General features: G+C 44.3%; 2 protein-coding genes across 2 annotated transcripts in view; both read right to left on the bottom strand.

Annotated features, from left to right (window-relative positions):
- Positions 1 to 4,031, bottom strand: part of wnt7aa (wingless-type MMTV integration site family, member 7Aa) — an 18,335-nt gene extending 14,304 nt beyond the window's left edge. The window contains exons 1-2 of the mRNA XM_063216538.1: positions 3,397 to 4,031; positions 2,514 to 2,740 (exon numbers count right to left, since the gene is read on the bottom strand). Of these exons, the coding sequence (XP_063072608.1) occupies positions 2,514 to 2,740; positions 3,397 to 3,467 (298 nt within the window). The 5' untranslated portion in view covers positions 3,468 to 4,031. The remainder of the gene's footprint in view (positions 1 to 2,513; positions 2,741 to 3,396) is intronic.
- Positions 4,032 to 11,783: 7,752 nt separating this feature from the next.
- LOC134463332 (probable E3 ubiquitin-protein ligase MID2) lies at positions 11,784 to 14,478 on the bottom strand. Its single transcript, XM_063216537.1, has 4 exons — positions 14,252 to 14,478; positions 13,658 to 13,810; positions 13,296 to 13,466; positions 11,784 to 12,475 (listed from the first exon to the last, which is right to left on the bottom strand). Exons 1-4 carry the CDS (start codon positions 14,417 to 14,419, stop codon positions 11,873 to 11,875), a joined length of 1,095 nt encoding a protein of 364 aa, XP_063072607.1. The 5' UTR covers positions 14,420 to 14,478; the 3' UTR covers positions 11,784 to 11,872.
- Between the last annotated feature and the right edge of the window lie 174 nt (positions 14,479 to 14,652).

The raw sequence follows: 14,652 nt of genomic DNA, 5'->3' as shown, positions 1-14,652 counted from the left end.
AGCAGGCTCCCCTCTCTCTCTCTCTTTCCTCCGGGGAAATGTTATCACAGTCTGTGAGGTTACACACTAAAACAAGTGTCTTCAACTTGCCTTGCATGCTTGAGGTTGGTTCACAGACACTGAAGGAGTTTGTGTGGGTGGGGGTCAGTGTGTGTGTGTGTGCGTGTGTGTGTGTGTGTGTGTGTGTGTGTGTGTGTGTGTGTGTGTGTGTGTGTGTGTGTGTGTGTGTGTGTGTGTGTGAGAGAGAGAGAGAGAGAGAGAGAGAGAGAGAGAGAGAGAGAGAGAGAGAGAGAGAGAGAGAGAGATAGTATATGTGTGTGTGTGTGTGGGGGGGGTCCACCATTTCACTCCTTCAACACTGAAGAAGTGTGAAAATTCCCTCCTTGCTGCTGCCGATGCGCGATTAAACAATAGCATTCATCTGCCAGCGCTCAGCTCTGCTCAGCTCTGCTCTGCTCTGCGCTTCTGTGCGTGCGGCTGCCGGCGGAGGCTAATCTGCTGGGTGAAACCAATCCGATTAGAACGGCTGTCTAGTCGGCCTTTCCCCCCCTGGCAGTATCACACAGACCCAGCGGCAGCCGCAGCCTCAGCCTCAGCGGGCCCTATACCGACCCCCAGATGAAGTGGTCTTCAACAGGGCCTTGGAGATGGATGGCTCAGTGACCGGCACAGAGAGCAAGAGAGAAAGAGAGAAAGAGTGGGAGCTAGAGGGACCCCAGCGAAAAGAAAAAGGGTCTGGGAACAATAATGTGTCACAATAATGTTTCACTGTCACATGCAGCCATCACAGCAAAGCACCCTGGGGGGCATTGTTGCAAGGGGCCTGCACTGCAGCTGCATCCATCTACTATGCACACAGTGCACCACAACACAACCAAGGGTGTCAGAGAAAGAGAGAGAGAGAGAGAGAGAGAGAGAGAGAGAGAGAGAGAGAGAGAGAGAGAGAGAGAGAGAGAGATAGAGAGAGAGAGAGAGAGATAGAAAGAGAGAGAAAGAGAGAGAAAGAGAAGGCAAGAGACAAAGTGAAATCTTGAAACTTCATGAATGGGCATAAACGAGATGAGTTCAAAGTGATTATAGCCATCTTCTTTTTTTTTAGCCCGTGAACCGCTTTGGCTTTGAAGGGGAGGATGAACATACGAGTTCACCCTCAGCGGTACAAGCATGTCTCTGCAGATCACTGGTTTCCCTTTGAGCCCTTACCACACATTCTCAAAACTGTCTATCTCTCAGTTTTAAGCATGGAGAGAGAGAGAGAGAGAGAGAGATAGAGAGAGAGAGAGAGAGAGAGAGAGAGAGAGAGAGAGAGAGAGAGAGAGGGGGGGGGGATGAATGAAGAAGAAAGGAGATGCAAAATGAGAGGTAGACATACAGAAAAGGAAATAAGAGAATTACGGTAAATATGATCCCCTCTTTAAAAAAAAAAAGAGTTTATTTCCGGGAAAGTTCAAGTCATTTGAGCAGTGAGATGCCCCTGCAGCCATCTTCCCCATGCATGCCGACAAACAGCTCAGCCCTGCTCTGCTCTCCATAAGCCAACCTTCTTTTCCCACCAGTCAAAGAGCCTCCAATCTAGGCAGCCCCTCACACAACCATTCATCAACGTGTTGGCAGCTCAATAGCACTGAAAAAAAGAAACCCTTCTAAATAGGCCCAAGGTTTGCCTTAGGAAAACGGATAACATTACCTAGAGGGGGAAAAAACCCACTGGTAATTAGTTTCTGCTTTGTTTTTCTTATTGTTAACCGGTCCCTGCTTACAGTGTACAGTATTTTGTTGTCCTTGTTATTCAGTTGATGTAACTTATACCCGTGGTAAGGAGAGGAGCTTGGCCACCAAATCATTAGAATCTACTGATAAGAGGAGGGAAGGGAGGGAGGACAAGACAATAAAAAACATGGTCAGACTACTTGCGCTGAGGCACCAAGAAAGGGAACGTGAACGGGGCAACGGTGAGTCTTTTACACTAGGGGCAGATCTGATGCTGCCACTGAAAAGGGGCTGGGAAGAGACACACAAATAGTGCAAGTTGTTGACCCAGTATCATACTTTTCACCACATCTACCAGAGGGGCATCCGGTTTCAACCTCTTGTTGCATCCAGGCCTGTTCGTCTGGAGGCCTGTATCAGGGTTATTGATCTACAGTATTTAGGGACATGCCCAAAAGTCTGGCATGGCTGCTGTGAACATCATCATTCTGCAGGGGTGAACATGTATGTGCTTCCCCCTGAGATGAACAGCAATTCTTTAAGCATGCCAAAAACATGGCCTACCGCTTTGTGCCTTACATAGTCTACCGCTTTGTGCATTTTATGAATTGCATGTGTACAACAGGTGTTTTTAATGGCACTCTTATGGCTACTTAGATATTGTGTTTTAGGGATTGTAGGGCATAAAGAAAGCCACACTTGTAGCTCAAACACATTGCAGTGCATGTGATATTTGGTGGTCGGTTGGATATTTGGTGTGTTTTGTTGCGTGATGCTGAACGAAATGAATTGCTTTAACATACCCACTTTCAATTCTTTTCCAAAGACCGTCCTTTCTCCAAGGGCCGAGCAGTTCCACCGTCCATTCTTGAACTGAAACTGGCACTCGTTGATTCCCATTTGTGCCCCTTCTCCGATGACGATGATAGCGTTGGGTCGGCTTTGACAGATCGTCCTTTGACGAGGGGCCAAACCGGGAATTTTGTTACAGATAATACTTGCCCCCAGAGCAACCACAGACGAAAAGCCCCTGCAAAATGGCACCGGAGAGAAAAAAATAAAGGTAAATAATTGTGCACACAGACAGGAATTCACCCTTATTTGTCAAGTAACCTAGGTATCCTGGTTGCATTACGCACAGCACGTATGTCGCTTTTTGGAACATCTTTTTGCGCTGTAGACCTAACAGTGCATGAAGATTGTAGAAGGAATCTTTTAAATGTGGGTACCTGACGTGCCATTTGTAAAGGGAAAGGCGGCACAAAATTAAACACTCATGCAGAAGGCTCGTGTGATACTTTCCCACATTGGCCAAGAAAGCCTTTTGCACATAGGTTAAAAATGAAAGGGAAGGCGGCAAAGACTGGCCGATTTGTCTCTACTGCACTGACCTTTGGCCAAAAATAAATTAACAAGAGAATGACCTTTTAAGTTTGTTTAATTTTGCTCACAAATAAATCAAATAAAAGTCTGCCCGTGGAATAGACCTACACAAAAAGATTGCTTGTTATCTCGTCGGAGATATTAGGTACTCTCTTGCGTCAGTCGTTCCCTTGTTCCAAAATCTTGACTGCTCTACTTACCGTAGCGCGGACACGGACCAATTTTACGCATTTGGAGATCACCAACATATTTTGGATTACCGCCTGCTGGCATTTTTAAACTTAACAAAAACAGACTGCTCACCCAATTTTCAAATAGACAATCCCCAAACAGAGAAAAATGTGGAAAATCCAACGGCGCGTCTTTCTACTCATGGTGTTCCCCCTGCTTGCCGTGAACACTGGGGGGAAGTTGGTAGTGGTGTGCGAACACCGAATGCTCACAGGTGGCGGAAAATCCTTAAATTTGCCCAAATAAATACCGTGTCCGTGTGAATAATGTTAAGTTCCGTCACAGAGGCGAAAGTATATCCTTATAAGAGTCTCCCGGTGGCGTGGGTTCACCATGCGTTGGACAGGTTACGCGTCTCAGGTAACTGGCTTCATAGAAAGTGACACAAGCTGCAGAAGACGATCTTAGGCTCCTTTTCTCCCATAGGTCCTATATCTGTACTTCATCTATCAGGGCGTGTTCTTTAAGATGTAGCTCATCTCCATAGGTACACATATTCCCGGTGTAAATCTCGTTTTTGTCCAGTTACTTCGTGCGTAATGTCATTGTAAAAAGAGAACTTTTTTCAGATTGGTTATTTCACATCAGATCACAATATTCATCAACACTTTTGATTATTGGGCAGTGTCTAAATACGTTTTAAGTTTCCCTCATTATTAGAGTATCCAAAGGTAGATAGCAGGGTATCAGATGAAATAATAGGCTAATAGATCAGTCAATTAATTCACTTGCGCACATTCGCGAAATGACATCGGTGTGACACTTGTTGGTGATCACCGCTTTTATTCGTTTTCCCGCACCCACATGCCCCTCCCCTATTAGGTTCGCTCGGAGCGAGGATCTCTGTAGGCCTAGCCACCCCAGGCTTGCGTTATGCTGTCTTAATTTATTGGACCACATTGAAAGTTTGAAACGTACCGAACAAACTAAACAAAGAGGGTGCAACGAGATCACCAACATAGTAAAACTTGACGTTCCCACACAGGAAAGAGTTTGAACTTGACATTCAAACATCCTATGTTGGCCCATTTGGCGACATCATCAGCTGATATGCCGAAAAACTTCATTATGAATAGGCTAATAATAATAAAAGCCTAATAATAATAATTATGATGATAATAATAGCTGATTAAGTTTATATTGATAAGCCATTAGACCTGTTAGCAACAATGCAAAATTAGATGATAATTAGGCCTTCTTAATGAGGTCTTTTTCCATTGCCACTTAGACTAAGAGGCAGTGTTTAGTATAGGCACAAGTGCACATAAATTAATTTCTGAATTTAAGTTCACAAGACCTACAACTCTCACGCAATGGTGCAATAACTCTCTTTTACACTTGCGCCATCTAGTGGCTAACATAGTCATCACAGAGGCAAGCTACAAGGCCTATGAAATCCAGATTTGGGCCACTTAGGACCAAACGCAAGTATCACCGTTTACAATCAAATGCGCTTCAGGCTAATATTCTGCTGATTGCTTGCTCCCCCCCCCTCACACACACACACACACGCACGCACACAAAGTAATAGGCCTACACGTCGTTGACTATCAGGGCTTTAAATTGACATCAGTCAAATGCTGGTAAAATGCATGTTCGTTTGGTAGAAAAGGTCAACTTAGTGGGCTAGCCAATTTGACCCAACGGTGTGCGTTTGGCTAGTAAACATATAGGCCTACCAGCTTAGACAATAACCATTCGACCTCTTGGGACACATTGCACCCTTGAAAACAATTGGTTGAAGGCAAGCCATCCTTTAAAAAAAAAGGGCAGAGGAAATCGCTGTGCAAAACACATGTTCTGACAACTTACACTGTGCAATGCCAGCATGGCATTTGTCTTTGGCCTCACTGCACATGGACATTTAACTATAAAGTGAAATCCATTAATTAATGCTCATCTGCCCACTTTGACCAGTGTTCTCAAGGTGTGCCTACTTCATTGCAACATCATTGCCATCAATGAATAATCAATTATGAACTCTCCCAACACATTTAAATAGATGGAATGTAAGTAAGACAGAAATGTGAAATGAGTGACAAAATATATTTCCCATTTGTTAATTTACCACACAGACAGTATTTTGCAAGCGGACAATGCAAAAACAACAGGAGGCAGGAATACATTTTAAACATTTTATTATGGTTAATAAGAGCATTTAATATTAATCCAACAAGATGCGTTTTGACCAAACATAGTTAATACATAGGTCAACAAACATGATATGGTTAGAGGAGAACGCCAACACACACCAGAAGTTTCGAGGTGCAGGTAGCAGGTACTTGTTGACTTCAGAGGGCAAGATACCGCACACTTTTGTCCATCATGCTGAATTTTATTAAAACAAACGTCTGAGAAAGGCTGCATTGGCCAAACGTCGTTTGTTTAATAAAATTCAGCATGATAGACAAGTGTGTAATAACATTATATGGTTGACATGAGAATATCTGATAAGGTGAAAAGGTTTTTTTTCAATCCAACAAAAGAAAACCAACCTCATCATTCCATCTCGTGCATTCAGAACAATGTATGATCAAAAAGAACAAACATGAGCATAAGCTTTTTCTTCAAAACTGTCAAGTTTAGTTCCACTAACTAGGAGGAACATGTTCCAGTAGATCACAACCAGGAGCAAGCTTTAAATCCTTTAGAGACACTGTTCTAAGGGCCACTCAAGACAATAACCTCACTGAATAATAACACAGGGCCTTAGACTAAGCCAGTGCTGTAGGCAAGAACAGGTATCAGACACAAATTAAAAAACAAAAAACAAAAATTAATATCAAATGATAAGAATAAATAATAATAATGAAGATAAAATAAATCCATGTCTATTGCTTACATTTACCGATTCTTACCATTATTTCTAGAGATGCTTTGCTGCCTGTCAGGGAAGGCAATAGATTGTATAGTTATCTTCACACAGGATAAAATCACTACCCCACAACTATACAATCGACTACCTCACACTGCCATGGGCCGCCTTCGGTTTCAACTCGCTAGCACTGTGCCAAGGTAAAAAAGCACAGGCGTCGCGTTGCTGTGTCGAATTGCATTCTCTGGCACATGTGGGCACGGGGGTTGGTGGCGGAGGTGGCAAGGCAGCCCCAAAATTCCTCATCGATCCCTGCAGTGGAAGTAGTGCCATGCCAGCTCCTCCATCTCCGGACGATGTCTCGATCGTCGCGTTGGGAAAGACAGTAGGCTGTATAGTTATCTCCCAGTGTGGGTATGACCCTAAAACTATACAACCTACTACCTCAGCCCACAGCGCGCTGTTGAAAATCAAAATGGACCCCGTCTTGCTTGCTGTAACCCTGTGAAGAAATAAATAATCAAGCGTAGACAAAGAGTGGTCATCGTATGGCAAAAAAAACAACACTGTCAAGTTGTCAACGGATATCATCAGCAAACTCCTTCGGCATCGTCCTCCTTTTGACATCAGCTGGCTCTTCGGCATGTAGGAGAAGCCGTCGGTGTTCCTCAGTTGAGAACCTGCAGAGACAAAGAAAGACGGGCGTTACATGTTGTCTGTGTGTGTATCCCAAGCGCTGACACAAAACAAAGCAGAGCCCGAAGAAGAGACAAAACGATTCAAGTAAATATTTCGTAGTGGCTTTGCAAAGTTCTCATGACTAGTCCCGTCCCGAATCCGCTGTCCAAATAACAACTTAAAAAAGCAAGTGCGCGGACACAGGCGAGTTGTGTTCCCCTTTAAAAAGCAGGTTTTCAGATCCACACCCCTGGATCTTTGGCGTAACCCTGAGCAATGCAGTAGAATGAGAGCTGCTGGCCAAGAGACTGGCTCCTGCTCAGCTTCGGGTAGCCATGTTGTCATTGTGAGAAAGAGAGAGAGTAGGAGAGAGTTCGCCTTGGCTGCTCTTGCTTTCTGTCTCTCCCTCTCTCACTGGCTCTCCAGTCCAGCAGACATAACTGCTTCTATTTCGAACAGGAGGAGGAAGCGGGGGGTAAGAAAGCGGTTCTTGTCTGGTGGGGCCGGTTGTTCGCCTTTTGGGTCGTCAAGAAGAGGTTGAGCCGCAAGCGAGAGCGAGACACGAGCTGCGAAAACAACCCAGACTGCTCACCCGCTGGTCCTGTGCTAGCCGCCATCTTGCTTTTTTTTTCTTCCTTACTCCCTCACCCCTCCTTCGAGTCGGGAAAAGCCCGCCACAGGTTTGTCGTTCTGAGCCTTGACTGAAATCCCTTCTCACTGTAGTCTGTAGGACTAACACACATACGCGCACCTACTGGGTGATTGAAAATATCTGTGACAAGGCATAAATATCAACCTAATACCTGCTATCCGTTCATCCCCTTGAATGAATCCGTGACCTGGGTATTCAAATAACAAACTGCCTGTGACACACACACACACACACACCTGAATGCCTTCAGAAGTCACACAGCCATAAAAAAGAAAAATAAACTACATAACCACAGTACCACACAAGTGCAGTTCATTTGCGCTTCCCCTCCTTATTTTGTCTAGTCACTCACTCTCTAAACAGCAAAACCGGGCTCTGGCGGTTATCCCAGATGAGTTTATGCGAGCCCCCACACTGCTCATCTGATAAAAAGCTGTGTGCGCTGGCTAGGTCAGATCTTAGCATTCACAAAGCGCAGATGGGAACGGGACGGGTAATCTGTCTGAGGTCCGCCCTCTCTGCACACACCAAATAAATGGAGGCCGACACTGGCACCAAGACAGGACTCCTCGTGGTTGCGAGGTGCTGGCAAAAGGCCTCCGTTAAGGCAGCCCAATAAAACAGAAGATCTTTGCCGAGGCTGGAAACGAAACAACACACACATACATTACACACACAATGGCAAAGACACACGCACGCACGCACAATTTCTTCAATCCGCCTGAGTGGAATACCTTTCTGAATTCTGCAAACAAATGGCGTTACAGCCTATCCTCATCCTTGGATGAAGGTGGACACCTCAGCCCTGACCGTCTGTTAAGGAGGGGTGCCAACACACCCACCCATCCACCCACCCACTGACTCACACTGCGTCAGAGGACGAATCCAACCGTGTCGGGGCGTACACGGACAAACACCCTTCACAAAGGTATTTCTACTCGGGACAACGTGGTTAAAAGACCATACGCCCTCTGTCAAAGATATTGAAACAACACTCCGTCTCAGTGCATTGAGGCTTGAAAGGAAATGAAACTGACTGGCCTGATGTGCTGGTATCTGTGACCCTAAAGGCTCTTTTACACCAGAATCTCTATGGGGGGCGTTTCTGTCTGATAGGGTTCATACTTCATGGAAACACATCTATTTAAAATGTGATCAGATTGCACTATTAAACAATAAATGCAAGCATATATAACTCCTCACATTAAAATGATATCAAAGGCAAACAGGGCAGTGAGTAGCACGAAAAGAGACAGAGTGCAGGAAATTACTGGGCCAGCAGCTGAGCCCTGCAGCCACTTCCCCAGACATGTCTGGTGTGAAAAGAAAAAAACAGAACCCACCAGTACCAGTGCAGTTCAAGTCCCTGCTCAAAGCCCTCCTCAAACCCGGCCTATGTGGAAAAGTCATGAGGACCAGCTGAATACTACTCTACTTCCATCTAAACTCCCTGCATTTAAGCTTACTGCCACAAGAGGAATGCAATTAGACAATAATATCTCAAGGTATCTACCGGTAGTTCTGTGTGACAGGCCATGAGCATAATATACCGGTATTCAAAAATGTGAAACCGCATCTGCAGTGGAACACGTCCAAATCTGAACTACTGGACTCCACCAATTGTCAGGCTTCACTTCCATCTGAAAAAGGCGAGGGTCTGGCCTACACCTCTAATAACAGACAATAACACATTGCACTGCCAACTGATTTTTTTTTTTTTTTTTTGTGAAGCACATTGAGTTGCACATGTGTATGAAATGCGCTACACAAATGAACTGGCCTTGCCTTGATTCAGGCAAACCAGCAATATTTGAAGAAATCAAATCACACACATTCCTGATGTTACCAAATCATCCTCTTTAAGCCAAGTTCTGGATGAAGTCAGACTGGAATTTGACCTTGTTATCCTCCATGTGTTGTGATAAGGCAAAATTATGGTAGCTTGTTAAGGCAGTAGGTTACCAACTGAACCACCCGTAGTAGATTTTCCTTTCCACGTTTAACCCAGGTATCTTAATGCACATGTCTTAAGTAGCTTTCATTCGCCAGTCAGACAAAATTGATGGGGCCTGTAGCGACTGCTGTGCTGCTGATTACGTTTGGTTCTTGGGTAGGCTAAAACACGGGAACATGTCTGTTTTGTTCAACCTTAAAAACAAAAGTCAACAAACAGCCATTCGAAATAAACTGTGCCTTTAAACGTTGCTTCCACCAACGACGCAATGCCAGGAGCATCGCGCGTTCATAAACATGTGCGACGTGTCAGCAGTTGACACTTGGCAGTGTTTTATTAATCCAGGTACCACCTGCAGCGGTCAGGTTGTGGTCACAACTATTATGGGTCACTGCTGGGCTCGCTCAAGAAAAGTCAAGTTCGAGGCGCCTCGCCCAAAGATGTTAGTGGCAAACGATAACTAACTGGTCAAGGTAAATGACATGTCCATGTGAAGTATCCCATCTTCAATAACTCGTTGCATGTCTGCCAGCTTGTCTGCAATGTTCACTTTCTGACATTGCTTCACCTCCACATTCGGTTCGTAGGTGTATATCCCATAGCTAGCATATTAGGGAGGCAACTGACCGCGTGCAAACGTGACCATATCTTGAGCGTAACGGCTGACCCACGATAGGCAATTGTTAGATTTGAGGCGCACAACATCCGCCAAGTTACTCACGACTCCAACTCAGTACAAAATGTTCAAGTACGGTGAGATGAATTACAATAGCTAACTGATGACAGTCCAATTCTTGAAAGATGCTAGTTGGCAAGCCCTTGTTGGGTCTGGCTAATGTTATCATGAAAGCTAGTCGGGGACTCGGATAACAAGCGGGTAGCTAGCTGAGAAGTTAATGGGCTGCGCTGTGAGTGTCTTCAGGCGGGCCCCGTCATGGGCCTGAAAATCATGACCGTCTCCGCTGTGAAGAGTACACGAGTGGGAATATAAACGTTACAAACATACCTTTAGGAGAAATTATTAAATTTCCCTCTCCCGCTAGAGAAAAATGGCGGTTCACATCATCGCGATAGCCTCGCAACTGGATTACAAAAATGCTAGCCAGGAGGCGAAAAGGCGATTCTCAAGTTCATGGCCAAATCCAACATTGCCTCCAGGTTCCTTCATTTACCTTTTAATGGACAGCCGATACATACAACTTCTTTGCGGACAACGTTCCACATGCATCCACTGAAGTGCCCTACAATATTCACAAATTTGTCCAACATCCGGATTTATCGGCACTAGTAGACACTAGACAGACAACCCCAACTAACGTTAGAACTACTTGTTTCTAACACGCGTGATCACGTCGATTTTAGCTAGGCTAGTGTTAGTTAGCAGGCGTTAGCTCTATTGTCTTTGCAGTCAGTAGCCTACAGCTTCGTCTCGTCGTGTTTGTCGCCCCTAGAAATTACCCATAGTTGTATACAGTCACTGTAACTTACCCATGGTTGTGTGCTATTTGATTTTCCTCGACTAACACCATGGTTAATTTCTCGATTTGATGTTAGCTTGCGGGCTAGCTGGCTCTGAGTGTCGGTATCTGGCTAACTTGTAAATGAAAGAACCCGGATGAGGGTGTGCGCTTTCCACAGCCCCTTGTCCTGGATGAACTGACACATGGGAGCAGTCGTTCAAAGTCATGAACGGCGGAGCCTGCAAACAAAATTCTTCACTCCATTTCTTCGCGGCTGTGGCACATAGTTTGAGGTGGTCTTGAATCCTATGAGGACGATTATTACATGTCACTAAGCTATTTCTCACGAGTAGGTGTATGTATGTAGGCCTATGTATGTATGTATGTATGTATGTATGTATGTATGTATGTATGTATGTATGTATGTATGTATGTATGTATGTATGTATGTATGTAAACAGGCCTAGTTACCCGTGGGGTTGGGTGACTTATTGTGTACAATTATACAGTTCCAAAACAGTAAACAACACACCTTTTCCCGTGCTTCACTTTCAGGTAGGCCTATGTTCTTTCTCAGCAGTAGTCATTTCCCATCATTTGTTTACATGCAATTATGTTTGTGCAATGACCACATCTTTTCCAGATTGAAGGGAAATATGTGTGTAATTTTTCAGTCATACCACAATATAAATTTTACTCTTAGTGGGTTGAGGAAATGATTGGTAAGACCCAGTCAGACTACCAAATTTAAATCAATCCACAATGTAATTACATTAATCTGAACACCAGATGGCGCTAAATTGAAATAATACCAGTAATTTAAAAACATCTCAGAAGACCTGAGGGCCACACACAGTAGGCCTATAGGTGTTGTTTGAATAAGTAGCCAGTCAGGAAGGCTCTTGTTAGATGCAATCACATTTTATTCAAAACTTCTTCACTTAGACGTTGCTCTCTGCTCCCTGCAGCTCTTTCTCCTCCCCATCACCTCAGACCCAAGCCTGTTTGGAGTGCTCCTCATCATCATCATCAGTGCTGTCAAAGTCCCAACTCACAGCATCTGAGTCCTCCTCCTCAGGCCGACTCTCAACATAGAGGTTTTTCAGCATCACATCTAGATTTCGGTAAGCTGTAGCATCAAAGCCTTTCACGTCAGACTTCCAGTGTTTCAGGGTCTTGCTTGCTCTCTGTACAAGAGTCTTTTCCTTCCCCTTCTGACTTTTCACATCAACGCCAGACAAAAGTTTTTCGACGTATTTGCCATGAGAAACATAGTGTGGCTTTAACTGAGGGCACTTCTCCAGCTTCTCTGCTCTTGCCCTCAGGCCGGCCTCCTTTTTCAGAAAGCCGTGGGCCGTTTTGCTCTGTTGAACAAGCGCAATCATCTCCTCACACAGCTTTCGGGGCTCGTGTAACACCTGCAGGTCCTCCTGCATCTTCTTGTACATTGTGCGACCCTCCGAATCGATGCGCTCCATGAGCGAAGCCACTTTGGTCTGGATTTCCATGACCAGGCTATCTCCAACACTCTTCACAAAGTTTTGAGTGAACTGTTTGCTGGCATCCAGAGCCTGCATATTGCGTTCCACGTCCTGCGAAGAGATGTATGCATTTTAAAACATTTGGCCATAGGGCAACACTCAAAACGAAGGCTTTTCTTTGTATCACAGTCAAAGTTAACTGAATGGTAAAATATCTTTTTTGTGATCAAATGTATTGTTGAAAATAAAGTCTGCACACCAAGCTCCCTTTTTCTCTCTGAGAAATGTTGGCCGGGAGGTTTGGGCAGTCATGGGTGAACGGTTAGGGCGTCTGACTTGCATCCCAGAGGTTGCCGGTTCGACTCCCGACCCGCCAGGTTGGTGGGGGGAGTAATCAACCAGTGCTCTCCCCCAACCTCCTCCATGACTGAGGTACCCTGAGCATGGTACCGTCCCACCGCACTGCTCCCCATGGGGCGCCACTGAGGGCTGCCCCCTTGCACAGGTGAGGCATAAAATGCAATTTCGTTGTGTGCAGTGTGCAGTGTTCACTTGTGTGCTGTGGAGTGCTGTGTCACAATGACAATGGGAGTTGGAGTTTCCCAATGGTCTTTCACTTTTCTTTCTTTCACAAATGGGAGATAGGTGTGCAAACTTTATTTTCAGTTTTCATGTGACTGCTAGTCCTGCACCAAAACACAGATGTGTGTTTTTTCTTTGTTAAATCAAATGTATTGTTTCTTCAAGTTGAACACATTTCAACATTGTATGCCAAAGAAAAGGGAACGTGTCCAGGACAACAACATAGAGGATAAAGAGGGAGTGAGACAGGGTACAATGAACACACCAACACACAAACACATACGCACAAAACAGAGATCAGATAATAAATAAGATATCTCAATCGTTTTTAACCCCACATAGCACATACCACAGCAAGGTTTGCATTCTGGCCACATGTGTAGACTAGACTCTCCAGCTCTTTGGCGAACCTCTCTTTTCTATCCTCATATATGTCCTCTATCCTGACAACGTCATGGCCAACATGAGTGCCAAGGGCCTTGCAGTTGCAGCAGATTGGTTGGTTGTCCGCAAGACAATACTGTTGGGAGAGACAAAACATGGTCTTAGTTTAAGATTCAGATTCAAAAAAGCTTTATTGTCTAACACGTTACCATAGAAAATTGTGTGAAGTGTGTGTGTGAGCCAATGACTTCTTTACTGTGTGTGTGTGTGTGCTGTTTTAGTTATTAAGTAAATTGCATTATTACTCAGCCCAGAGCTCAGTCTTACCAGATCTTCCCGTTCAAGATGTTTGAAGCACAGGTCATTGCCTTTCAGTCCTTCAATAAGTCTGTGAGCTTCTGCTGTGACACTACGCACCATATTTTCAGCAAACATGTTTCTTTTAATGCCCTCAATTCCTTTGCCATGCAGTTTTGTCACCTGGAACAGTTACAATCACATTTACTACTCTTGCTTAGAGTTACATACCTAGACGTTGTGCCCACTCTTCTCTATGCTCTTCATTTTATCTGAATAGTCTACTCCTCAGCATCAAAAATAGCTTCATTATGAATTGTTATAACATCAATGAAATGACAAAAACATTGAGATGTGCTCACTTACATTTATAAAATGTACTATGTCTACAACTAGGCTATATGACATGTTTGTGACTTAATGTGTCAAGTGATAAAGATGATGGATTCAACTGACTAGAATATCATCACCTTATTCTTATTTCAAAAAACCTTTTTTGCCCCTTGCTAATATAATAAGGAAAAATACCTGGCAGTGTTTTCATTTCAGACTTCTATTGGTGACCAAAGGCTTTTATCTCAATAAGAACGACCAGAACAAAGTTGTTGAAAGAAATGATCCTACCTTGCTGCACACAGGGCAGACATACTGTCGTTGAAAACCACATTGAGCATCCAGAGCTTTTTGGACACATTTTTTGCAGAAGTTGTGGCCACAGGACAGCTCCAAAATAGGTGTAGTGTATATGTCTCGGCATATGGGACAGCGGAGTTCCTTACAAATGGCATCCATGTTTATGGGTGAAGACAGAATGAATCAAGCTGCATGGCACACACTCAAAAGAGAATTCCAGGTAATTGTGACCTCACTGTTGGTTCCACAGTTCTACTTGAAAACTGGTTACCTAACAACTCACCCTGAAGCAGTGGAACTTCTAGGGAACTGATGAACTATGGAACTTTTGCCCATTGTGATGAAAATAGTAAATACAGATTGCTTTTAACATAGCATAGTACATTTACAAA

Source organism: Engraulis encrasicolus, chromosome 14 (assembly GCF_034702125.1).
Source record: "Engraulis encrasicolus isolate BLACKSEA-1 chromosome 14, IST_EnEncr_1.0, whole genome shotgun sequence".
In the NCBI taxonomy this organism is placed as follows: Eukaryota; Metazoa; Chordata; class Actinopteri; order Clupeiformes; family Engraulidae; genus Engraulis; species Engraulis encrasicolus.
The sequence above is the reverse complement of the archived record's forward strand: the minus strand, read 5'-3'. Positions and strand labels throughout refer to the sequence as shown.